We start from the raw sequence: 26,840 nt of genomic DNA on the forward strand, positions 1-26,840 counted from the left end.
TAATCAAATCAAGTTCAATGAGTCACGCCTGTTAATAGATTACAGACAAAAATATTGAGTGTACACATTTCACAGTCATGCTAGCTCTTGTGTTTATGTCTTTACAGACATGCAGCAGACTGTTGTCTAGGGCCACGTTTTCAGGGATTATTACTAATTCCCATTTCGCCCAGTGATCCTCTTCCAGTCAGTAATACAGTCCCAAGGGTTTAGGCCTAATAATCACTTTTAAGACATGCTTAAAAATACAAGATGGATGACAGATGAGTACTTACGTCTGGAAATGTGGTAAGACACAGAAAGCTGAAAGAAGCAATTGGCCCTTACTGAACTACATAAGAGAAATATGACACTTTTATAACCATCTTAACTTTAGCACTTTATGCCAAATTCACATGCTATCTGTTCTAAATATTAGATTAGAATTAGTATGTCCACATTATAGTGTTAAAAATAGTTAATAGGAATGACAAATAACCATGCCAAATTAGGTTTAGGTTCCCAAATATTAATTTGATATACAATTTGGCCACAAGAATTTACGCTATATTTCTGATATATATTTTATTAATTTACACTTGCTCAAAACTCAAAAGTTTGGAATAATTCAGATTTGTAATTGTTTATTTGATACAAATACAGTAAAAAAAAAAAAAAAAAAGTCATGTGAAATACTGTAGTATTTAAAAGAAGTTTCAATTTGAATATATTTGAAAATGTAATTGTAGTAAACTATTCTTTGATTAATTAAAACATATAACAAAATAACAACATTCATGTGAAACAGAAATATCCTTTGTCAGCATATTAGAATTTAGAATCATTTCTGAAGGATCATGTGACTCTTAAGACCGGAGTAATGGCTAATAAAAATTCAGTTTTGGATCACAGGAATGAATTGCATTTTAAAATATTAACATAGAAAATATTTATTACAATTGTAATGATATTTCAAATTATTACTGCTTTTACTGTATCTTTTACTGTATTCTATCAAATAAATGCAGCCTTGGTGAGCATAAAAGACTGGACATGTATATAGGCAATTGCTTTTTTTGTATGTGGCAATGACAGATTGCTTTAGATTATTCATTTAGATTAGTAGCGGTAATGATTTATTGTTAGCTCTTATAATCATATGTGAATAAATATGAACTTTGACCCGCTCTATGACATCACATTAACCTTTTGGGTTCCTAACTTAACCCCCCTAATTGACCAGACTGCACATAGGATACTTGTGTGTAGGGCATCTCTACAGTCATCCTTCATTCTGGACAGCATTAATCTTTCCACCAACAGCAAGTGACATCGAATAAATTAAGTTTGAAATCCGAACACCTAAAAAAAAAAGGGAGGATTTGAGTCACAAGTCCAACAGCTCTGTTTAATCTTTTCTTTTTAGTGCTATTGACATTCTTAAAAAAAAAATGTAGTTTTAAATGTAGTTGATGACAGAAATAACATTTGAATTGACAGATATAACAATGAATTTACATTAAGGGATCCATCTCTGAATTCCCCCCAATTATTTCTTTGTCTATCGTACATGAGTACAGTGCCATCACGTAGAGTAAACAACATGGGCGTGCTCACACACACACACACACACACACACACACTCTCTCTTAATCTTTCTCACATCAGAATATACAATTTCTTTCCAGTCCTCCTAGATTCCTTAATTTTCCAAAATCAAGTTCTGAAGTGTCCTTAGCAGCTCATTCTAGCCACTCCGAACTCCAAGGTGACCACACCGGGCTCATTCTTGGAGCCGAACGATCCCATCACCTCCCCGTAACCGTTCTCCGTGGCACTGCTTCCCTCTACAGTCCGTTCTCCGCCAGTGCTGGCTGGAGCATCTTCCCTGGCCTCCTCTCCGAACACTTCCTCGTCTTCCTCCTGCTGCACTTCCTTCCGACTGAGAAGAGGAGCTCCCAGGATAAGAGACTGCGGTCGGGGGGCGATGCTGCGCTCTCTTGGAGGCGTCTGGGGCTTTAGTGGAGATGTCCTCACACCAAATTTCTGTAGCTTCTGTGGAAACACACAAAGACACAGGAAAGCATGTGTCATTTCAGATTAATGAAACAAATGGAGGTTATCAGAGAGAGCAATGAGGTTAGGGCAATGAAAGAAGCAAGAATACTTTATAGACCTGATAACCAAATATGATTAAATATCATATACAACATATAATACAAATGATATGTCATCAGTTACTATTTTATTAATAATAATTGTTGCCGCTTTAATAACTCATAATAATAAAATAAATTATCATTATTATAATTATTGTTACATTGGTCTGTGAGTTTTTAAATTGCCAGACAAAACAAAAACTGTAAACTTATTATTATTAGTAGTATAATAACACAAACACATACACACACACACAAAATAAAAAAAAATATTATATATATATATATATATATATATATACACAGTGCTTTGATAATGTATTCATACCCCATTTATTTTTTCACATTGTTACGTTGCTGCCTTGCTAAACTGCTTCAATTTACTTTTTTTCCACATTAATCTATACTTCATACACCCTACTGACAAAGCAAAAGCAGAATTGTCTTCATACATTGGACGGGGGCAAATTAGTTGGACTAGGTTTTCATTAAGGCTCTCTCAATATTTTGGTGCATTGAGCTTTTCCTCTACTCTGACGAGTCCCTCAGTCCCTGCTGCTGAAAATCAGCCCCACAGCATAAGGCTGCTGCCAGCAAACTTTACTTTTGGGATGGTACTCTGCAGGCGATGAGTCTGAGGGTCCCTAACCAAAGCTCTTCTCCATCAGTTGCTCAGTTTGGCCAGGAGGACAGCTCTAGGAAGAGTCACGTTTCTTCTTCCATTAAGGGTAACAGAGACCACATGCTTCTCTGAACCTTCAATGAAGCAATTTTTTTTTATTATTATTATAATGATGATTATGATTATTATGGTTGCAGTGGTCAGGAAGGCATTGTTTCTCTTAAATTCTATTTGGAATATTCTCACTTCATCAGACTGTAGAACACATTTAATTTGTTTGAATGGACTCGCTCACATCCCTCACAACCTCAATATTGTTCAATGTTTTTACGTTCCAAAAAACATTGCATTGACACAGAACTCCAGAAACCATGGGCTGACAGTTTTACACATTCTATTCATTCATAGTGTTCTTGTAGCTCAATTGGTAGAGCATTGTGCTATCAAGTGCAAGGTTGGGGGTTCGATTTCCCGGGAACACATGATTGGTAAAAATTTGCTAGCCTGAATGCACTGTAAGTCGCTTTGGATAAAAGCATCTGCTAAATGCATAAATTTAATTTAATTTTAATTTATTTGAACATACTGAGCAAACTGTACTTCAGTCCTTTCCAGCCTCATTTTGTTCAGACTAACATCTTCTGATCCCTCAGGAGAAACTCAGTGGTATTACATCACACAAATACATGACTCATTCTTTTTCATGGGAAATGAGCGTTCAAGGCTTAATTTTTTTCCGTGAACTCACAGTCTTCAGGGCTTGCACTGTGCCCTCAAGCTCTCGGTTGCTGTCTTTCAAGGTGAGGACGTGTTTGAGAATGGACTGCCGAGGGTGCATGGAACGGTCATACTGATGATACATGTTTCTCCAGAACCTGCAACACAAACCGTTTACTGATTAAACCATTGCAGAGTCTAAATGAAGGAGGAGTCATTTATAAACAGAAGAGGTTAGTCATCTGTACTTGAAGTGGTAGGCTTGGGTGGATGGTTCCAAGACCGGGTGTGATTCTGCAAAGCTTGGGCTGTACACAGGGTTCAAGTAGTTCTGCTTTTCATTTAGAAGGTGAGCCCATAATGAATATGTCCTCTCCTTCAACCTGTAATGATATACAGAAGAAATCTGAGATCAGTGTCTCCCTTAGGTTTGCCCTTAGGGTGTAATTTACTGGAGATGATGGAAAGAAAGCAAATGCATGTTTTTCAGGTTTACTCACTGAAGGTCTTCTCTCTGCCGTTGGCTGTTGCCCAGGAAGTTGCCAAACTGGCAGGAATGGACATGCTCGTGGATCTGAATGAGGAACCACTCGCTGAACTCGAAAGCCTGAGGAAACTGTTCAGTCAGCTGCCATACACACTCCAGGAACTGCGTGAAGATGGGTGACACCTCTTTTGGGTCGATGTTCAACTGATCACACCTGCGGGGAAACGGATGTCAAGGTTATTCCAGACTCTTCAAACATCTAAAGTTAGGAAACCAAATGGTGAATCATGCTAACCTGTCAGCAAACTTGTGTCCAAAAGAGATCCAGTCTTTTTCAATAAGTACCTGAGTACAATAGGAAGATATATTAGATGGTGGACAAAGACAAACAACAATGTCAGATAATGAACAGATAAAAAGCTCTTACCATGAATCCTTTAATGGTGCGATAGTACGGATCCATCAGCAGAGAGCCTAGAGCGCAGACCTGAGCTGTCCGATCCCATCCATCAGAGCAGTGCACAAGCACACTGGCGCCCTCCACAGTCACAGCCTGGTATTACAACAACATTTATGAGAAACAAGATTATTACAGTTAAATAAAAAATTGTTACTTGACATAAAATAAACTTTGATGTACTAAAATAACAAACTAAAACTGAAATAAAAATGTAGAAAAAACTGTGCACATTTTTTAAAATAGCACATATATAATTTCAGCTAGTTGCCAAGACTAGTTTAACCTGATGTACTAAAATAACTGAAACTGAATTAAAAAAATTATAAATACTATGTATATCTTAAAAAAAAAAAAAAAAAAGGACAAAACACAAATACAAAATAATTAAAATCATAATGGAAACATAAAACATAAGGATAAAAACAAATTCAAAATAATAATAATAACAACTATAATAGAACCCGAATAATCCTAAAATAACACTGATGAGAAATCTATATCATCTATATCTAATCTATATGATGAGGTAGAATTTATATCATTGTTGTTATTGGAAAAAAAAAAACTAATACTAAAATAATTAGCAGTAACTGAAATAAAGGTGACACTGAAATAAAGATCACATAATATATAAATATCAGACGAAAAACCTTAAAAACGTATATAAAAATTAGGAATGTAATAAGTTTAGGCATTAATAAAATTACTCAAGGCGAAATAAAAAATACACCAAAGCTAAATATATATATATATATATATATATATATATATATATATATATATATATATATATATATATATATAAATAAATGATAAGAGAACATTGCAAAATGACTAAATAGGAAACCATAAAAAAACAAAAACTGAAATATAAATTTCAATGCTACCGTAATTTAAAATATTACTAAATAAACAAATTATACTAATACTAAAATACCCCTGGATATTAAATGATCAGTGGCATAATACTGCATGCAAGAAGACTACAGTTTACCTTAGCAAGAAATATAGCAGCATCCATGATGGCTTTGATATGACGCAACCATCCACTGTTTTCCAGTCCAACCAGGTAATCAGTCATGGAAAGTGAGCGCGTTCCCACCACTATTAGAGACACAAAAAAACAGAGATGCTGACAAGCCACAAAATGAAATGAGAATGAACCAAATTCCCATACGTCAGCAGTCTCAGACCTTCCAGAAGCTTCTGCAAACTTCCTCTCATCACATGAATATTCTCGATGCCCACAAACTGGAAGCGGATATTAGAGTAGTTGTCTTCATTCTCATAACCTTTCCCTGCCGCACGGTTCGCCAGTGCGTTCAACTACCAAAACACAAAAAGTGCTTAAGAAACCTGTTATGATCTCCCAACTGGCTTGAAGAACATAAAAAAAACTTCATGATGTTCTACCTTGGGCCGCGTGTCCATCACATATATATATCGGCTGTTATGATTGGCCTTGCTGATGGCCTGAAGCATGTGTTCATCTTCTAAACAGCGAGCGCTGAAGCCAGAAAGAGGCTGACTGCACCGACACACAGCCGCCTGGAGACATGACACACACAAGTATAAATGTTCACCACTCTGACGTACATTAGAAAAGCAGAGGAAATGAGGAACGGCAGACTTAACAAGACCAATGCAGATGTTGGGAAGAAGCCACTGGCAAACAGCCCTGACTTGCCAGTAAAACTAGTGTTTAACATAATCAGTCTCTCTGTGTTAACAAGCCAATACCTGTTTAAAATTCTGCTCCGTTTATCTAACACCACACAGAAGAAACAACTAACGCACATTACTGTGTCAACAGACATCTGCCCATAAAGCAGCTACATACTTCATTTACTACATACTACTTTCTATTCTTATTACTATTCACTACATACTACTTTCTATTCTTATTAATACAGATGGATTCATCCATTCTTACCTTCTTCTCTTGGTAGAAGTATGTAAGAACAGGAAATCGGCCTTTGCTTCTGAACTTGGAGCTTCCGACTATGATGGGTTTACTGGCCGTTATGGGTACGTATAAGTCTCTTGGATATGTCTTACACACCTAAGCACACAATTTAAAGTCAGACACATTAACAATACACTAAAGAAAACAATAACTGCTGTAAAGAAAAAAAACAACACATTACAGCAGTATAAAAACAAGCAGTACAAGTAAAATCATGGAAACACACCACTGAATTTATGATTCTCGTGAGCTACACACACAGACAAACAAATATAAAATAGTATTATTAATTAATTTATATCTAATGTATTAAAAATAAATTTTACATTTCTGCAATTTATTCAAAGCTTTTTAATCTATTTTACGTTTTTTTGTTTTTATTTTAGATCTCGTGAAAGGGTGACTACTTTGAAGAATCTAAAATATGAAATTTAAAATATTTTAATGGATATTATTTATAGTACATAGTATTTTTTTTTTTTTGTAAAATGTTACATTTTACATCTAAAATAATACATATAGTAATAATAAATATTGTAATTCCATATTATAATTTTCTGCAATGGTTATAAATATACCAACAGTAAAGCTTCACATATTTGATTAACCTCAGCATCTAAAATGTTTTCAATCCATCAAAAAGATTTCTTCATATCCATGCACTCATTTGTTCAGTGACCTTTTCAGCAGGTTATACTGTTATACAAATAGGCAATGACAAGTGACTTAAGTCTTTTTGTATTGTATTATGAATGAACAACAGAATCACTCACTCAATTAACAGTTTGTTAACAAACAGAGTAATTCACAACCAAAGGATATCAGATTGGTTCACAAATAAAACAAAACTAGCACATACTGTACATACCTGGCCAGGCATTCGCTTTTCTAACTGAAACCTAGTTTTATTCCAACCACATTATTTTCTAGTACTAGTCTTGAGGGACGTTACACTCTATTTTAGGTTGCCTGACAGCCTCATGAGACCTGATTTTATTGACCCATTTATTTAGAGACCCATATCCTGAATTAGATTCAGAATTGCTGCTGATGTTGAACATATTCCACACGTTTGCCTCCCATCATACCTTGTACTCCCTGTTAACATCTGTCAGTTGCCACTGGTCACATGGCACACCCATCCGTTCAAACTCAGCTGCGAGGTCTATGAGTTGCCAGCCCTCCTCTCTCTGTTGGTCATTCTGCTTTGGGTTGTAGGAGAACGCGTACAGCTCGTCGTAGGACACTGGTGTACAGAATTAAGAAACTTTACAAAAGGTGAAAATGAAAGTCAAAGTATTCAGCTGACCATCTGGAGCTGCTACTGATGCTCTCATGTCCCTGACCTCCAGCCAACAACGCATGACCACGATATCCCTTGTTCAGTCACAGAACAGAGGGTGGCCATGACCCAAGGGTCTCCCCTGTGACTTTCAGGAAACTTCTGCAGTCTATTTATTCTTGACATGCCACTTTACCCACCTGGTCTCAGTAGCCTGAGCAGAGAGCTGTAGATATCATGGCAGTCCCGCTCTCGCGGAATCACAAAATGGACAAGACGGAAATTCCGGCACTGAATGAGGAGCGGGCAGCCACTGGTTGTGAGGGACAGCTTCTCCACGGAGGCGATGTGGTGATGAAGGATCTGAACACACAGTCACATAAATACAAAACTCATTTACAGAATTCAACTAAAATGCAGTTGGACAGTTAAGCCACATTTAAAAAAATAAATAAATAAATAAAAATAAAGTGGCATTTATTTAAAGAAAATTGTAAAATGGGGTGTATACTGATAATAAAAAAGGCCAATTATTATTTTTATTTATCTTTTCATTTTAAGACCTATAACCAGTTAATTGCATACAATATTTGAATTCCAAACTATTTTGTCTAAATAAATTAAAATTAAATAACTGAAACTAAATGTAATATTTTTAAATGATGAAAAAGTGTTGAATTATTAGATTTTAAGTTTGCGTTAAATGAAGGCAATCTAAATATAAAAATATAAAAATGAGCATGAACAATTAAATATCTGAATGATATGTATATATATACCAAATTAAATATATATACCAACCAATTAAATATAAACAAAATCTAAAATAATACACAAAGTATAAATAATTCTGTAAAATATAATGTACAATCTAAATTAAAAGGGTATTTATTACATGTAACAGTGTAAAATCGAGTATTAGGGGATGGGAATGGCCATTCAAATATGGAAGTACGTTTGCATAATTACATTTCTAACATCGATCAGATCAATACTGATAAATAAAACTCTAATATCGGCTGCTAACTGATATATTGTGCCTTCCTAATGTAAAAAACTAAACAAAAATAGCTTGTAAGGTTTCAAATGACTGTGTTTCCTGCCACAATTACTAGTCATAAGCATCAGTATTTTTTTTAAAGATGTTTTGAAATCTCAAATTTTTCTCCCTTCCTCTTCTTGTGTTCCTCTATCTTTAAAGAGGAATCTAATGTGCAAGAACATGACAAGGAGAATCTAATATGCACATACATGATTACCATATTCAAGTAACTACACAGCACTTTTGGAAGGTCAAAAAAGCGTGCATATATCTGCATTTCCATTTGCATCTTCGTGACTAAGTGTGCTGTTGTCATTGACCACTGAAGTGTGCGTGTAATGCATAATGCATAGGGAACAGAAGGCAGTGCTGCAGGCAGACAGAGAGAGACGTTTTGTGAGTGAAGAAGCTACATGTGATAGTGCAGAATTTAATTCAGTTGGGTTCCAGACTGTCATGTGAACATCTGCTACTCCAACTAGCCAGCTAGTTTTTATAAAGTGCTGGAACAAAATCACAAAATGTGCTCTTGAGGCCAGATCTCTTGTAAACTAAAACAAGATCAAGGATGCCCTTATAAAAACAGGCTAAAACTGTTAGTATAAACAGAATTCAATATATATATATATATATATATATATATATATATATATATATATATATATATATATATATATATATATATATATATATATATATATATATATATATATAATACATATTAATACGTTATATGTAAATAACCACATTTTTTTTTATTTTCTGAAAAAAAGAAAGAAAGAAAGAAAGAAAGAAAGAGATACTTTTACAATTCTGTATAAGTGTTTTCTATTTTAATATATTTCAAGTGTTATTCTTTCCTGTGATGGCAAAGTTGGATTTTCAGCATCATTATGCCACTTTTTAGAGTCACATGATCATTCAGGAGTCATTCTTATATTCTGATTTGGAGCTCAAGAAACATTCATTTTATTATTAACAATGTTGAAGACAGTGGTGCTTCTCAGTATTTTGGTGGAAACCAGAAAACATTTTTTTCAAGATTCTAGAAATTTCAAAAGACCAGCATCTATTTGAAATAGAAATATTTTGTAACCAATCAAATGTGTTAAATGTCTTAACTGTTTATAAATTAAATGAGCAAGTGTCTTTGCTAAAAAAAAAAAAAAAATATATATATATATATATATACACACGTATTTTTCGGACTATAAGTCAGACCTTAGTATAAGTCGCATCAGTCAAAAAATACGTCATGACGAGGAAAAAAAACATATAAGTCGCATTTAGTACCAAGAACCAAGAGAAAACATTACCGTCTCCAGCCGCGAGAGGGCGCTCTATGTTTTCAGTCTAGACTACAAGTGCACTGAGCAGCACAGAGCAGCATAGAGCGAACTCTCGCAGCTGTAGACCATAGACAGTAAAAGAAATGGACACAGCGACCCCATTGGAACTCAATTGAGACAAATGAAGCCCAGTTTTAGCGTTTTTTAGCACTTCCGTTTCTGACGCGCAGACTCAAACGAAGCTTGACGACGTCAGCAACCTGTCTGCCAGATGTAAATCTTCTAGTGGCTGTGCGTGCAAACTGCCATCGTGAATCTTGCAGAGACGGCGAGCTTGAGCGGGGAATTCTTTGTCGTGAGTGAGCAGGAGTAAGTATTCTGATTAATTATTTTGTATAGTATTTTAAAATGTAACGCCAGTACGCCATATTAAGTTAATTGCCTGCGAGCTTCTCCTCCTGTCTGTACGGTAATGTGACAGAGAGACGAGTCGAGAGACGAGACGCAATCGTTAGCCTATTTTTTACAAAAACTGTTTATACGGGGCCATAATGTAACATAGAAGGTAATGGAGCCCTTTATACATTGTCGTGTATCTTTAGAAATAAATAATGGACAAACGGAGTCTTTAAACGCCTCAGATGTAAAGTTATTCGCTGTCACAAATAAAGTGTGACTTATAGAAAAATAAATAAATAAAAAATTATATATATATATATATATATATATATATATATATATATATATATATATATATATATATATATATATATATAAATTTATTTAAAACAAAATTGTACTTATCCCAAAATTTTAACCGGAAATATATAAATATATATATTTTTTCAATTAGATTTCAATTAATTACAATTACTTACTGGCCCAAGTCTTCAAAGTGAGTCTATGGGAATGTTTAACAAGTTGTATCACCCGTAAGTCAAAAATAATAAGTTCAATCAATTAAAAAGCGAATAGCCTAATATCATTCAAACCTCTCAAGAGTATATTATAATGATAAACGTTGTTGGTCAGTGTCAGTCACCATCTCGACTTCTGATCTGCTTCTTGCGTGGAGAAGACGGTAAGATAAAGTTAACCATCTGCCATACGCTCACACACAGAGACGGAGCGATCAGTGGACTCTAACCGTGGCAGATCACGTCTTGAGCTATGTGGGTCATTGGTATTCATGTCCTCTCCTGGCCTCCCCTACACTCTCGTATTCACTTGGCCTCGAGGGCAAACTCAGCCGACAGGTTTCCACAGCAACAATGCCTTCTGCCAACGTGAGGAACTAGTAACCTCATTCCCATGATCCAATTCACTATAATCCTGTCAACAAAAAGGCTGGTACTGTATATCCAAGCCACCCTGTCGGTCACACAGGAATTCTTTATCACGTCATAACAGATCATTTAGAGGCGGTTAAGCGGGGCTTTTCATACCCATATCTCCTGGGCACTGGTTGAATTACTCTCCACAAAAATCAGATGTGTGGCCGTCAGATGAAGGGTTCCTGTCACAGACTTGTTGCTAAAGCGATCTAGCAGCTTCACTTGTTCTACCTGTGGAGAAAAGCACACATTACATTTTCAAGTCAAGCCGAATATATCTTCCACTTTGTAAACATGAAATATATAGCCCTAACTATGAGGAATTTAATAATAATCCAAAAGAAATGTACTTTTACTGGCAAGACCAAGCAAAATCTACTACCGTTTTCACTATTTTCTGCACAGATTTTAACGGAAAACATGATGATTTCATTTAAACATGGTGTCGCATACATGTACTGAGCCATTTTCAAGTGGACAAGCCACAATAGACTACTACAGTTTAATGTCTTTGTATTAAATTATCATCAAATTAATTGATAGTGCGTATCATATTGGGCGGCGTCATATCACAAATCATATCCTACCACATATTTAAACATACACTTAAGTAAAAAACAAAATTAGATGGTCAATTAATTGAAAGCAAAAAAAAATAAAAAATTATTATTTAAAACTTCTGTATATAAAAAATGAGATCTGCCTCTGTATCCCAGCAACTGGTTCGCAGGGAAGCAACAAATTCCATTGAACGCAATAAAACCATCAAACGTCACAAAACAAACAGTGAAAGCGATTTTTAAAAGGAAACTCATAAAAGCAACATTGTGTAAGCTTTGTACAGTAGATTATATAGGAGTTCAGGTAACTATATAAGTAATGCTATATAAGTAAGATACAGTCTACATATAAGCAATACTTTTAACACTATATATATTTATGTGTGTGTGTGTTTGTGCATTATTTATTCATTTAATTAATTTATGCATTTAGCAGACACTTTTATCCAAAGCGACTTACATTGCATTCAGGCTATCAATTTTTACATATCATATCATGTGTTCCCGGGTAATCGAACCCCCAACCTTACTTGATAGCGCAGTGCTCTACCAATTGAGGAACACAATATTATATTTATATATTTATACAATATTTGTATTCTATATTTTATTTATTAAGATTTTATTATATATATATATATATATATATATATATATATATATATATATATATATATATATAAATATATATGTTTTTTTTTTTTTTTTTGATTGAGTGCCTTTATTGGCCCCGGACTCCTGGCTGAAAACCCTGACACTAAGATGGTTAATATAGAAAATAAAGGTAGATAAAATGTAGATAAATAAAGTTTAGTACATTTCTGTTACTGTAATAATGGAGTGCTTCATAATGTCACAACAAATAAGACTATTTACAGTATACATACAAATGCCGTTTTGGTTGCCTTATTCATTACATCACCGTTCTAATACCTTCAGACAACATAAAAATGCAGAATCAGCCTCTAAGGCCCAAAGCTTTCAGGACAGACCAGTTCTGCACAGATTTTGAAATCTGTCACAATGGCCACAAAGGCAGAACATCCACACACGGATCACCGGGACTATATTCAAGAGCATTCGGTTCATTTACACAAGGCCAGACGATACAGACGAACATAAACACTGATAAGAGCTGCACGTCCAATGTATATAGATACACCATGTCATAGGTTAAGATGCATTAAATTCAGTTGCATTTAAAAAGTGTTTATGACTTTGAAGTCATGACTGATTCTGCCAGAATTCTACTATTTAGTAAATTCTACCTTTGGTGTCCGGATGTGCTCCATGGTGTTGCTGTTTTAGCGTGGTCAGCACGAGGAATGGATGACAATATCCTAAACAGATGCGTTCACACATCGGATGAATAAGTAAAGAATAAATCCGCCTCCGTTTGAAGCCACGTTCAAAACATCTCTTCTACTAGCAGCTAACAGTCAGTTTCTGCTGCTCTACTCAGCACTTCCTACTTGGGGCGTGTCTGTGTGAAAAACAGACAGATGCATTCTGGGAAATGTAGTTTTATGGCGCGTTTGGACAGTATACTGTCATACTCTGTAATATTATTTATGCTCTGATACTGAGTTAAAATGTATATAACAAATTATTATATTGTATTTTTTTCTGCTTACTATAGTATTGCACATTTATTTATTATTTATTTATGTGTGTTTTGCATGGTAAAACATTCGTTCATTAGGTTCATTTAAAGGAATAGTTCAACCAAAAATTTTAATTTGCAGAAAATATTCACACCCTCAAGTTGTTCAAAACCTGTATGATAATCTTTCTTGTGTTGAATATAAAACAAGATATTTTGAAGAATGTGGGTTGCTGGTCCCCACTGACTTCCATAGTATGAAAAGTCAATGGGGACCAATAACTAGTTTGGTTACCCACATTCTTCAAAATATCTTATTTTGTATTTAGGAGGTTTGGGACAACTTGAGGTAAATGATTACCAAATTTGTATTTTTTTTATTTTGGGTGAACTGTGTCTTTAAAAGGTTAGTTCAAAAACAGATTTGTTCACAAATGCAAGAGTATTTTGATAGTTGCTGATATTACATAAAAAGTGGAAACATGTATGTTATTATATTATTAATCCAAAATCCAACAGAAACAAGACAGACATCACAGTAGACAAATAATGGAGGTGCCTGCAGGGATTCTCCAAGCCAGTAGGTGGCAATACGAAGTAACAGATAATATTTGAATTTTACCGCAAAAACAAGGAGACCGAAGAAGAGGAGCCATACGCCGCAACGTTTTCAGCACATAGAAACCCACTATCGTTTTAAAAATTAACAAACTTGCCTGTGGTTGACTCGTTGATCTAGATTTTCTTCATACACATCAGAATTTCATGGTGGTTGCTTTTATTATCCAGCTTATGTCGTAAGAAGTGTCTTTAGGGCCTCCACGAGGTCGGTCCTGCTCGGTTCTGATTGTCAAAGTTTTGGAAATTTAGGTCCAGTATGTCCAGCTTTAATTTCGGCACGAGTACCCTCGGGTCCACCGGAACCGGAACCGGCGGGGGGTTCTCATTCGGAACTGCTACAAGGTAAGAGGACACATTCAACTGTGAGCTAATTATTGAACGATTTGTGCAGAACATAAACACGTCTAAAATGACAGCTTACAACGTTCACTTTATTTGGATAGTCAATAACCATTTGCTGTTTAAACTCTGGTTTTAGTTTCACATTTATTTTAAATGTTCTTCCCAAAAAATAAAAAGTAAGCCTATTTGATTACTGAATTGATTTGCTACTCTAAATGCATGTTCTTTTTCTTGAAATGAATATTTATGTAACTGCAAAAAATTATTTTGTGTGAGTGAACTAACAATTGCTGTTAATAGTGTTCATAGTCTGTTCACGATTACATCTTTATTTTTTCTGTATAATTCTGCCTTACTATGTACATGTCCTGACATAGTCACCACTGATAAGCTACTTCTAAATATATTGTAGAAACATTGTAAAGCTGCTTTGCATCGATTTGTATAGTGGAAACATATCTGCATTTTAAACCAATAGTTAAATTCGATTAAATTCAATTTTATTAGTATAGCGCATACTAATAAACTTAAATTTAATCGAATTGAACTATCGGTTTAAAATGCAGATATGTTTAACATCATTAGGGGTAAAGTTAGTTATACAAATGTGACTTTTAATGTCTGATATTTTCCCAGCACACCTGCTGCAGGTACGGGTGGATTTGCATTTGGAGGGTTTGGCACGCCAACATCCACACCGGCCGCCACCAGTACCACCTCCACACTGGGAATTGGGTCCAGTTTATTTGCACAGAAACCAGCAACTGGATTCACCTTTAACACACCTGCCTCAGGTTCTTTGACAATCACTAATTTAATAATTTGTATTATAATTTGGTCCCTTGATAATAAATAACATTGTCACAGTTAATTCATGTTGTTAATTGACTGTCTATTTAACACTTAGGGGCTGCTCCATCCACTACTGGCCTTACTTTAGGTAAGTAATTCTTAAAGAAACAAGCTAGAAGAAATATATTCCGTTGTATCACTTTTTTTCAGTCCAGTGGACCTGAAACGTCTTGACTCCATTGCCCCATTGTCCAAAAAAATATTTTTAGAAAGCATAATTAACATCTAAACTTTTTTTTTATTTTAACTCGTTATTTCAACCTGATAAAATTTTATATTCTGACATAACTACACTGTGAAAATAAAAAGACAAATTCTCTGTGTTTTTCTACTTCAAATTTTCATTTTCATTTAATGTGTTACTTGTCATTTATGAAATTTATTAGTACTTGTATACACAATGTTTTACATCACAAGAAAATGCATATTCATTATTAAAATGCAATGTCGATTTAACAGGATAGTTAATCACTGGTTAAGTCTGTCAGACACGCTGTACTGATTTCCAATTTTGTTGATTTTGTATGTTTGTAGGGAGTCTTACCACCTCGACCGCTGCCTCTACTGGATTCAGCCTGGGCTTTGGAAAGCCAGCAGCCTCTGCTACACCTTTTTCACTCACAGCCACCACCTCTGCAGCTACAGGCACAGGCCTGACTCTGGGATCCATCCTGACCTCCACAGCCCCTCAGACCAGCTCCACAGGCTTCTCCCTCAACTTAGGAGGAACTACCACCACTTCCTCTGCTCCTGCCTCGGGGTTTTCCTTTGGTTCCAGTCTCTTTTCCAACCCCTCCTTGACAGGTCAGCCTTTTTTCAACTGTAATCAAGTTACATTCAGTTTAAACGGGTGTTTCGCTCTCATACTCATTTAATATGTGTTTAAGGTTTAGGACAGTCCTCTTTAGGTGGACCCCTGAGTCTGGGTGGATTAGTCTCTACCTCTGTTGCGACCACCTCTGCTCCTGCGCCCAATCTCGGCCTGGGTGGAGTAGACTTCAGTACTTCCTCTGAAAAAAATACTGACAAATTATCAAGCACCAGACCGGAGTAAGAACCACCCTATTAAATCAAATTATGGCTCAATGTAATTTATTATAGTGGCTCTTACCTTGCTCTTTATCTCTACAGGGATAGTAAAGCCCTCAAAGATGAAAACCTGCCAGGTCCGATCTGTCAAGATGTTGACAACTTTCAGTAAGTGCTCCATTTTTCTTTGTTCTAGTTGCATATAGTTGATTTAGTACTTAATATGTGTTTTTCCACAGGAAGTTTGTCAAGGAACAGAAGCAAGTCCAGGAAGAAATCAGCAGGATGTCTTCCAAAGCCATTCTCAAAGTGCAAGAGGACATCCAGACGCTCAGACAGCTCCTGTCCATTTGTGCCAGTGGGCTGCAGAGAAATTCACTCTCCATAGACAAACTGAAGTTGGAAACCTCTCAGGTTGGAAAAAAATGTCCTTCAGACGGGTTGCAAACAGTTAAACTTAGCATTGTTCAATCTTGTAATCCATTTTTGTTCTTCATGCAGGAATTGAAGAATGCTGATATCGCACTTTGCACCCAGAAAACACCTCCTGGACTCCAACATGAGAACACGGCGCCTTCCGAGTGAGTGAATCTTTGCAGTTCTACTTGTAAAGTCCTACTATAAGCAGTAAAATTTGCTTACTTTTAATTGTTGTCTGCCAATGTGCTGTCCATGTCTCTCTCCAGTTATTTCCGGACTCTGGTGGAGCAATTTGAGGTGCAGTTACAGCAGTACCGTCAGCAGATTGAAGAACTGGAGAATCATCTGACCACTCAGAGCAGCGGCTCCCACATCACCCCTCAAGGTTTTAATCTAATTAATGCTCTCTGTCAAAAGCACAGCCGTGATTCACATGGTAAAAAAATAGCTTGGGTATCCACTTGACTGTGTGATGTCATCTTATCATGTAGATTTGTCCCTGGCTATGCAGAAACTCTACCAGACGTTTGTTGCACTTGCTGCACAGTTGCAGGGAGTTCATGAGAATGTTAAGGTAAGTTCTGAAAATGTCTAAAGTGGACCATATTTAATATTTTTATTTTAAATGAATTATATATAAACATTAAATGCATTAATACATCAATATTAAATGTGTTAAATATTTTATTTAGATTGTATATTTTACTATGCACATGTTTATGTTATGTGTGTGTGTGTGTGTGTGTGTGTGTGTGTGTGTGTGTGTGTGTGTTAGGGCTGAAACGATTCCTCAGATAATTCAAGTAACTCATTGAGGCAAATTATTTGTATTGAGGCTTCGTTTAGTGCATTTACTGTCCATTTACTACACACAGAACACTGTTTCCCCATGGACCATTATTATTGACGCACAACCTGATAAATGCTGGACATAGCCTGCATCGCAATGTGCACACTATCCATCCTAAATTCTATGTATATTAGTCGTTTTCAATATTATTTAGGGCAGATAGTGTGGATAGTTTGCACATTGGTATGCAGGGATATTTAAGACCATAAATAAACATGGTGGCTAGTTGTCCGTAAGTTAGCTATGTTTTGTAAAAGACTAAGTGCCATTCATGTTGATTGTGGTGGTCGACTGCCAAGGCCGATATATCGGCCGATATTTGCAATTTTTCAAATATGAAAAATGATGCCTATAAGTTTTTCTGCTTGCCCGATGTGTTCGAGGAGATACTTTTATTTTGATGAGCGCCAACAGTACTAACACTCTCTCTTCTTTACTGTCATTGTTAACAGTTCTGTCTCATATGGATATAAGTCTGTCTTATAATCAAATAGAACAGTTAAACAAAGCAATTAATGTATACAAAAAGTATTATAAGGAATTATTTTATATTATTAGCATGGTCGCGTGTTCTCAGTGTCACGGTCGGTTCATGTGAATTAAATGCTTTAAAAGATGATGCACACTAAAAAAAGTTTAAAATGGCCATAAAATTTAAAAATCTATTTCAACTTATTAGTACAGATTTATTTCTATCACTGCTGTGAACTAACCAGTACACAGGATATGAAGGACATCAAAAAACTGTTTTACATTAACACACACACACCAGTGCATAGAGACATTTAAGAGGGTTTATTCTCCAAAAAAAACTATATTTTCATGTTGAAGAAAAATGTGTTTGGAAACACATAGTGTATGGACTGTTGTTCCAAGTTAACTTCTTGTCCACTGATTTTTTGCCTCTTACAAAAGCCACAAAGCCTTCCAAGAAGACAGTAAATCCTTATATTATGCTTGAGCTTTAGTTAGGCTGAAAGTTGCACAGCATAAATGCAATGTTTAGGTAATATTATTATTTTTAATACTATTATTTTGATTTATGCCTTTTCTTACTGTTTACATTTTTTAAAGTAATGTGAACTTGATTTTTATATTTCTTGATTTATGCCATAATTTAAGGTTGTAATATCTACCTTTTTAAAGTAATGTGAAATAGATTTTAGTTTTTTATTTATTTTATTTATATATTTGTGTTTGCATTTTAAATGTAATTTGGCAATTAAATGTATTAAATGGATTTAGTTTTCACAGTTATTAATGTATGCAATTTCAGTAATACATTTTTATCTAAAAAAGGAAATAATTAGTTGTTTACTTTAAGAGACCTATCTTATTTTCTCTTGTATATCTAGTATTACGCTTTCATAAAGAAAAATGACTTAAATAATTGGAATAGTACTCGATTACTAAAATAATCTATAGCTGCAGCCCTGTATATATGCATGTATGTATGTGTGTGTGTAAAGTAAAAATAAAATAAAATCATTCTAATATGCTGATTTGGTGCTCAAGAAAACATTAGTTATTTTGATAATGGTTTTGTATTTTAGTGGACACCTTTTTTTTTTTTTTAGACTTAATTTTTGAATAGAAAATTCAAACCGCTTTTTGTAAAACTTATCTTTTGTTACAGTCTATATTTCTTTACTGTCTCTTTAGATTTATTCTAACTCTTATTCTAATTCTAATTTATCGGTAGGGGATACATATTTTTTGTAATAACATGCACTAATAAAGCAAGCCCAACAATTTCTTAATACATTTAGATTTCATGATTTAATCAAAGCAGAATCATTGTATTTGAAAAGTCTCTTTTCTGTCGTTCTCCATAGACTCTCAAACATCAGTATCTGGGCTACAGACGAGCCTTCCTTGACGACTCCACTGACATATTCGAGTCAAAACGTGTTACTGGCAAGAAATGGCAGAGTTCTCCGCACGTCACCACAGGCCCCGCCCCCTTTGGCAGCGTTCCCAACGCAGCAGCTGTTGCAATGGCTGCCACTCTCACTCAGCAGCAGCAGCCGGCTCCAGGTCTGACCGCCTTCAAGTTCTAGCCCTCTTGACCTCTAGACTGATAGTATGGTGAGGGGACGGAAGAATAGAAAGAAAGAGGGAGGGGGGAATGATAGAGAAAAGCAGATAGAGTAGACAAATTCGAGAATAAATCCAGTGCCATGTCTGTTTTTGTTATTTGTTTTTTAAAATCTTGTCTCTTTTGGAGATATGGAGCAACAGGGTTCTTTTAACATACATCATGTGATTCAATGTGTGCCCGTTAGTGTGCTGTGAGATTTTAGATGCTGACCGTCTTGCCCAACTTCTGCTTTCTTTTTCTCTTTTTAACTCGCTCAAGAAAAAATACAAGATATAAAGCAAGAGCATTAAACGCTGTTTTAATGTTTAATGAGTTCAATGGGAACATTCCAAACCCAATGAAGGTTTAGAAAGGGGTTTGTTATTTTGAGGTGGTCTGTTTGTGATTTAGTGGGACACATTTTCTATTTTGAGTGGCACAGAAGGTCGTAGGATTTGATCAACAGCACTAATGTAGCCGTCACTACACAAAGTAGCCAAACACCGTAGACTCGCTATTACACACAGACTGAAATGTGTTCACACTTATTTCCATTTAATGTTCCCATAATCAGCCAAACCCATATTCTTTCATAGTAGATGTGAAAGTTGATATTTTGAAGTGCCCACAAACACTTTTAGTACGACCGCTGTGGCTGAAGCTTTCTGAGCAAAATGTTTGTTAGATGGGAGTAGACGGAAAAAAAGCAAAGTAGTTTAGTAAAGGGTAAACATGCTATGCAGGAAAGGGATTGCTGTACCTTAGGATGGAAACACATTTGGTTCTTTCCATGTTTTTCTCAGTTGGTGGCACTATACTGCTAACATGCATTTTGATAGCTGAATACTAAACAAATTTAATTGCTGTCGTTAAATAATTTTCATAATCACTTTTGCATGAGTGTCCATTTTCATATGAGATCAGTTGTAATATTCTGATCTATCAGAACAGAATTTGTTTAGGTTGTCTCTTGGTAGCTTTGCCAAGTATTTTGATATCTTTAGCATTTTGTCTTGCATCAAAATCATGCATGTTTGGTTTAGTTATGGAAAGATGGTTTTATTCCAAAATATACTTTTTGTGGTCTTAATGATTTGAATGAACAAGATTTCCATGGGGTTTGCATATGCATATGTAGAAGGAAGTGTGCAAGCTACTGATTCTGAGGTGCGTTAAGGTCATTTACTGTATTTCATCGGACAGCTCAGTGAATATGATACAATTTCTGTGTGCTTTTTTGTTCTGGATTAAAGGTATCTTTGCTTTGGTGACACCCTCCTTCTGTCTGTAACCATGGTTGCATTTGTGGTTCCCATGGATATTTCCTTGCAATAATAGCAGGTTGGAGGTGTGAGAGTTGGTGTTAGATGTTCCACTTCTATGGCACAAAATTAATTTAAACTTGTCTTTTTCTGGGTTCTCGGTCTATAGAGTAGGATCAAATTACAGACATTTTTGATTTGGTATTTTACTGAAAATAAGTAAAAATAAAAATAAAAAAAGGCTGTATCAGTGTGATCCATAAGCCAAAATCATTTTTGATTGAAAACTTGACTGTTCGTCATTCACATTTTGTTGTTTTCCCCAGTTAATGGTTTTTATTATCAGTAGTACTATAATATTTTCTTGGAAATGGACTGTGCCTTTGTGCCTAAGAAAGTCTAGGCTGTTGTGGGTGCTTTTGCATATTAAATTAACTGTATATATTTAGTGCGCTAATACAATGGCATGGCTTAATAAGTTGCACAGTATTTTTATGTATATACATACACAGGTTGTGAGAAACAATTGCTGTCGTTTCCTTATAGAACCAACCAACACCCTGCAGTAAAGTCTGTAAATGATGAAAATCCCACACAGATGTTAGTCATTCATTCTTTTTTTCAACTTTATTTAAGGGCTACAGTGTTCAAGCCTTCAGTTTGAGTGAACATGCTGCTTTATGGGACTGTTAACGGTCCGTGGTGAAGGATTGTGCCAAATTTCATTATTGAGAAGAACAGTTTTTGTGATTCTTGGCCTTTTTTTGTGGCCCAGAGCTGCTATTTCATGCTAACGTAGCTGTCATAACTCAAAGGCTTGCCTTGAGTGATAGTGGAGATGGTAATCCCTTTTCACAAAGCTTTTCTCGCAAAAGACGAAAGCAACAAATCTTCTGCTTTATGGGAAAGCTATATGAATCAGACCATCAGTGAACTTTCACTGGGAGCCATTGCCAATCTCAGATCTTACAGGCTTTCTTTTGCTTTTATTTGCAAATCTACTATACAAACGAATGATCTTAATGCATGTTATGTTTTGAAAAAACCCTTTAGGAAGTTGTGGCTTTTGTGTGTTGGTACTTTATTAAAGCTCTTACACAGGATGTCTGTTTATAGACATCTCTGCTGCTTGGTATACGTTTCCATTCCTTGGAACACATATGGGGCTTATTATCATGGTTGTTTACAAATAGTAACATAGTGAATTCTATAATCTAACTTATAAATTGATTGGTTTTTTTATTATTATATATTATTATGCTTGTTGATGCATTTTGAAATGGTGTGCCTTTTAAATTAGAGCGTTAGTTTAAACCATTGTTTGAAATGCATTTTTGGCACAGGTTGGCTTTAATCATTTTAAACCGTGTTAATGCAATAGCTACTACTAGGAATCGTTTGTTCTCAATGGTTTGTCATGTTTAATGTAATTTGAATTGACAATAAATCCGTTTTTTAAAAGAAAAGCCCTTGTCTTTGTTTCTTTTTGACTGAAAAAAAATCATAGATTTATTTTCTTAATGAATTGGATTAAAAGACTGCATTTGAGATGCTGATTTGTCACATCTCTAAATTAATAATCTAATCAAATTTAAACCAGCTAAAAGGAAACGAGACAGGAGCATAATTTAGTAATGCATTAAGTAAAAGCATGTCTGTCGATATTGTTTTGGAAATAATTAACATTTGACATATTAAGTGATTTAGAATATTCATCAAAATAATAAAGTATGGATCCAAGTATGGTAAGTAACTGGAAGCAGATTAGTACAATAAATAGAAAAATATATATATTTGCAGCAAAAACGGCCTATTGTTTTGATGTTCTATTATATTGCATTTGCGCCAACATCATAATAAGCAATATTTTAGAGAATGCATATGGCTTTTATGTAGCTCTTGTGCCGCTTACTTTCAATAAGGATAAAGGATGGTTTCATAGCATGTGTTTCTCTCACATGACTGTTTAATCAAATTTTAAGTGTATGCATATTGATAATATGGATCTAAATATGAGAGTGCGTGAGAGTAAGTTCCTCTGCTCTCTTTCTTTGTCCCAGGACCACAGGCGCCCTTGGGGGCAAGTTTTGGCACTCCCTTTTCCTCGGGTATTGGCACTAGCATGGGCTCATCCAGCCTCGGAGGTACTTGCTGTGATAAACCTCTCCCTTTCTATTTGCATTCTTAAGGCTTTGTCTCAATCTTTTAAAAAGACAGTTAAAATCTCATTTCTATATAGATCTAAATCTATATTCATGAAGATCCACAGTTTATAGTGACCATAGCTTGTAAGCCCCATGAAATTAGTCTGTACATTTCGTGTTCTCCACGTCTTCTGAATCCATATTAATATTAGTTAGATTTATGAGAGAAAAATTATTAAAAAAATAATAAAAAAAAATTAATTACTGATAATCTTCCCCATAGTGAGCTGTAAACTATGGAAGCTTATTTCACCATGGAATAAAAATCTTCCTCACAATCGGGAGCTTATATCTCAGAATTTTTGCAACTCTAACTTTTGTTAAGATGCTTAAAATAATGTGGAAGTCATTTGAAGCACTTGTATGGTCCTTTTTGGACCATCGTTTTTTTTGCTCTATAAAATAGTAGTATTGCAAAACTACAGAAAATCAATAAAGATATGGTATGATGGCAAATTCCTGTAGATCTACAATTTGGCCCTCTTGTTTTAAAAATGCAGAAATTTTTTTATTTATTATTGTTTAGGTTGTACAGTGGGGAAAATATTTATTTCACCCCCTGCTGATTTTGTAAGTTTGCCCACATACAAAGAAATAAAGGGTCTGAACTTTGTATGGTAGGTTTAACGTATAGAGACGGAATAACAACCAAAAAACCCCATTATATTAATGTATTTGCATTTCATTGAGTGAAATAAGTATTTGATCCCCAAGTAAAACATGACTTAGTACTTGGTGCAGAAACGTTTCTTGTAATTGCTCACCAGATTTGCATCTGAAGAGGGATTTTGATCCACTCCTCTTTACAGGTTCTCTCTGAATCCTTAAGGTTTCTTGGCTGTCGTTCTGCAATTTGAAGTTTCAGCTCCCTCCACAGATTTTCTAGAGGATTGAGGTCTGGAGACTGGCTGTTTCCCTTCTTGACCTTAATGTGCTTCTTCTTGAGTCACTCCTCTGTTGCCTTGGTGGTATGTTTCGGGGTATTGTCATGCTGGAAGACCGATCCATGACCCATCTTCAGTGTTCTGGCTGAGGGAAGGAGGATCTCATCCATGATTTACAGTATATGGCCCATCCATTTACCCCTAAATGGGAGTCAAGTTAATGCCAAAGAGCTCAGTTTTGGTCTCATCTGACCACAGCACTTTCTCACAAGCCTTCTCTGAATCTTTCTGATATTCTTTGGCAAACTTTAAATGAGCATCCCCTGTACATATCCCTTGTGCAGGGGGACCTTGCGGGCACTGCAGGATTCCAGTCCATTGTGACGTAGTGTGTTACCAACAGTTTGCTTGGTGACTGTGGTCCCAACTGCCTTAAGATCATTAACAAGCTTTTCCCGTTTAGTTCGAGGCTGATCCCTCACCTTTCTCATGATCATCCTTACCCCATGAGGCAAGATCTTGCATGGAATTCCAGACCAATGCCAATTGATGGTTGTTTTGTATTTCTACCATTTCTGAATAATCGCACCAACAAGTGTCTCCTCCTCACCAAGCTTCTTGCTGATGGTCTTGTAGCCATTCAAGTCTTGTCCAGATCTACAATATTGTCTCTGACCTTTTATACAATGTGTTTTTTTTTGGTTGGTATTCTATCTCCATCCATTAAAATAAACCTACCATAAAAATTACAAGTGGACACTTACAAAATCAGCAGGTAGTCAGATAAATATTTTACCCACTGTAGATAGAACTTGTATTTTTCACATTTCCCTAACCATATTTTTCCTTCATCAGTTTTTCCTAGTTAATCTCAAATATAACTCATCATTCATTCCTGTCCCCCATCTCCCCGCCCTCTGACTGAGAGTTTATCTCTGGAAAATATGTAGTCGCAACACCTAAATCCCCCCCATCTGTGTCTCGGCAGTATTTGGAAGCGGCCCTGGGTTTGGGGGCGTGGCAACAGGAGGTTTGTCGTTTGGGTTTTCCTCTAGCAAGCCATCTGGAGGGAGCCTGAGCGCAGGTGTGTTTGTTAGCACCCTCCTCCATCTCACCCCCTTTCGTCAAAGCTAACCATTACTAACAGCTCCCCCTTAATTATAATCATCCTTTCCCCCATAATCCATCAACATCATGCTGCCTAAGGTCAAGCGCTGCATATCAAATCAAATTTGCATGGTTTATTTGTTAATGGACATGCTTACCGTATTTTTCGGACTATAAGTCGCACCTGAGTCGCATCAGTTCAAAAATACGTCATGATGAGGAAAAAAAACATATATAAGTCGCACTGGACTATAAGTCGCATTTATTTAGAAACAAGAGAAAACATTACCGTCTCTAGCCGCGGGAGGGCGCGCTATGTTTCAGTGTAGACTACAGGAGGACTTAGCAGCGTAGAGCGCCCTCTTGTGGCTGGAGATGGTAATGTTTTCTCTTGATTCATTTTTAGTTCGTTTCTCTTGGTTCGTGTCAAATTAATTTTGATAAATAAGTATCACCTGACTATAAGTCGCAGGACCAGCCAAACTATGAATAAAAAGTGCAACTTATAGTCCGGAAAATAAGGTAAGTGCTTGTTGGGAGCAGTAAAGGTTGAGAAAACGTAAAATATTTACTGCTCACATTTTAAAATATTTGTTTCTCAGGGTTTGGAACACCTAACACCTCTGGCTTCAACTTCAGTAACCCCAGCATCAATGCATCAGCTGGACTGACCTTTGGCGTTTCCAACACACAGACTCCTGGATTTGGGACAGGAGGGCCACTGCTACAGCTCAAAAAGCCACCAGCAGGAAATAAGAGGGGCAAGAGATAAAACAGCAAGTCTATATAGGGTTAAAGGGAAATGTCACGAGGTAAAGATGATGCGTCTCAGATCTTTATTTTTATATATGTGTATGTGTACATGTATATTTTCTCTGTTGGATGCCATTGAAGGATTTTTGAGATTCTTTTCAGTTCTTCCCTTTTACCTTTGTGACTACGCTGTGTTTGCTGTCCAAATTGCAAAAGATCTAATGGAGGATATTTTGTGATGCATAGAATACCCGTGAAGGGATTTCAATGTAAATGCTCTCGATATTGAAGATACTCATAAACTAAGTTTACCTGTGTCTTAGTGGCTTTCTTTTAAACCACGTTCTGTGATTGTAAGTGTGTCATCCTATCCCATTACATGACCTATGTTTATTGCTTTTCTAGTTATTTGTACCAAATAGATGTCAACCTGTATAAGAATGTTGTAAGAACTTGTATGCCCATTTTTGTTTCTGTCTTCTTTTGTTACCAAACAGTAAAAAAAACAAAACAAAAATCTTTACTTAAGCAGACTTTGTGCAAACAAGTATTTTTCAACTTGAAAGAAGTGTTTGTTATTAAAAGAAGCGAGAAGGATAATGTCTTGAGTCGGTTTATTTTGTTGTTGTTTTTTTACTGAAATAAATTATGTATAAGGAGTACGACAGGTGCAGTTCATAATTAAACATGTATTATATAGTGTATTATTATAAATAATTTGAGTAACTTACATGTGTAATACTATTTACAACACCGACAAAGTAGTAGTTACGCAAACGAAACCTATCTGTGGTAGACTAGCGCGAAATTAAGAATTCTACTATGAAAACGAAATCATTATTCATTTAACCGTTCCGTCGTTCTGCGCGCCGTTTATTCGCCAGTAGCCTGGCGCCCCCTTAGCAACGTCTGCTTTTCAGCCAATCAGGTAAGTCT

General features: G+C 35.7%; 2 protein-coding genes across 4 annotated transcripts; one reads left to right on the forward strand and one right to left on the reverse strand.

Moving 5' to 3' along the window:
• Nucleotides 1-1,372: 1,372 nt before the first annotated feature.
• Nucleotides 1,373-13,379, reverse strand: LOC113073264 (myotubularin-related protein 6-like). Its single transcript, XM_026246152.1, has 14 exons — nucleotides 13,166-13,379; nucleotides 11,449-11,568; nucleotides 7,873-8,035; nucleotides 7,479-7,636; nucleotides 6,358-6,486; nucleotides 5,838-5,972; nucleotides 5,618-5,750; nucleotides 5,419-5,528; nucleotides 4,392-4,517; nucleotides 4,260-4,309; nucleotides 3,978-4,178; nucleotides 3,726-3,860; nucleotides 3,509-3,635; nucleotides 1,373-2,034 (listed from the first exon to the last, which is right to left on the reverse strand). The coding sequence occupies exons 1-14, from the start codon at nucleotides 13,187-13,189 to the stop codon at nucleotides 1,714-1,716; spliced, it is 1,932 nt and encodes a 643-aa protein (XP_026101937.1). The 5' UTR covers nucleotides 13,190-13,379; the 3' UTR covers nucleotides 1,373-1,713.
• A 754-nt stretch (nucleotides 13,380-14,133) lies between these two features.
• On the forward strand, nucleotides 14,134-26,511 carry LOC113073265 (nucleoporin p58/p45-like). 3 transcript variants are annotated; one of them, XM_026246153.1, is made up of 14 exons: nucleotides 14,134-14,463; nucleotides 15,100-15,257; nucleotides 15,371-15,403; nucleotides 15,850-16,119; nucleotides 16,203-16,365; nucleotides 16,447-16,512; nucleotides 16,584-16,758; nucleotides 16,846-16,925; nucleotides 17,031-17,149; nucleotides 17,256-17,338; nucleotides 19,450-19,651; nucleotides 23,017-23,100; nucleotides 25,033-25,128; nucleotides 25,754-26,511. In XM_026246153.1, the coding sequence occupies exons 1-14, from the start codon at nucleotides 14,378-14,380 to the stop codon at nucleotides 25,921-25,923; spliced, it is 1,785 nt and encodes a 594-aa protein (XP_026101938.1). In that variant the 5' UTR covers nucleotides 14,134-14,377; the 3' UTR covers nucleotides 25,924-26,511. The 3 variants fall into 3 exon arrangements, with proteins under 3 accessions (XP_026101938.1, XP_026101939.1, XP_026101940.1); XM_026246154.1 differs by lacking the exon at nucleotides 25,033-25,128; XM_026246155.1 differs by lacking the exons at nucleotides 23,017-23,100; nucleotides 25,033-25,128.
• Nucleotides 26,512-26,840: the final 329 nt, after the last annotated feature.

Source organism: Carassius auratus, unplaced genomic scaffold, assembly GCF_003368295.1.
Source record: "Carassius auratus strain Wakin unplaced genomic scaffold, ASM336829v1 scaf_tig00011723, whole genome shotgun sequence".
In the NCBI taxonomy this organism is placed as follows: Eukaryota; Metazoa; Chordata; class Actinopteri; order Cypriniformes; family Cyprinidae; genus Carassius; species Carassius auratus.

Bases quoted from the DNA above. Each gene is read 5' to 3' on its own strand.
- LOC113073264 (XM_026246152.1), bottom strand. From the start codon at position 13,189: ATGGAGCACATCCGGACACCAAAG. The intron at 4,518-5,418 runs GTAAACTGTAGT...TTGTAATACCAG, and splicing joins CTGCTATATTTCTTGCTAAG to GCTGTGACTGTGGAGGGCGC. The intron at 2,035-3,508 runs GTGAGTTCACGG...GTGTTTCCACAG, and splicing joins CAGTGCAAGCCCTGAAGACT to AAGCTACAGAAATTTGGTGT.
- LOC113073265 (XM_026246153.1), top strand. From the start codon at position 14,378: ATGTCCAGCTTTAATTTCGGCACGAGTACCCTCGGGTCCACCGGAACC. The intron at 16,759-16,845 runs GTTGGAAAAAAA...TTCTTCATGCAG, and splicing joins TGAAGTTGGAAACCTCTCAG to GAATTGAAGAATGCTGATAT. The intron at 19,652-23,016 runs GTCTGACCGCCT...TCTTTGTCCCAG, and splicing joins GCAGCAGCAGCCGGCTCCAG to GACCACAGGCGCCCTTGGGG.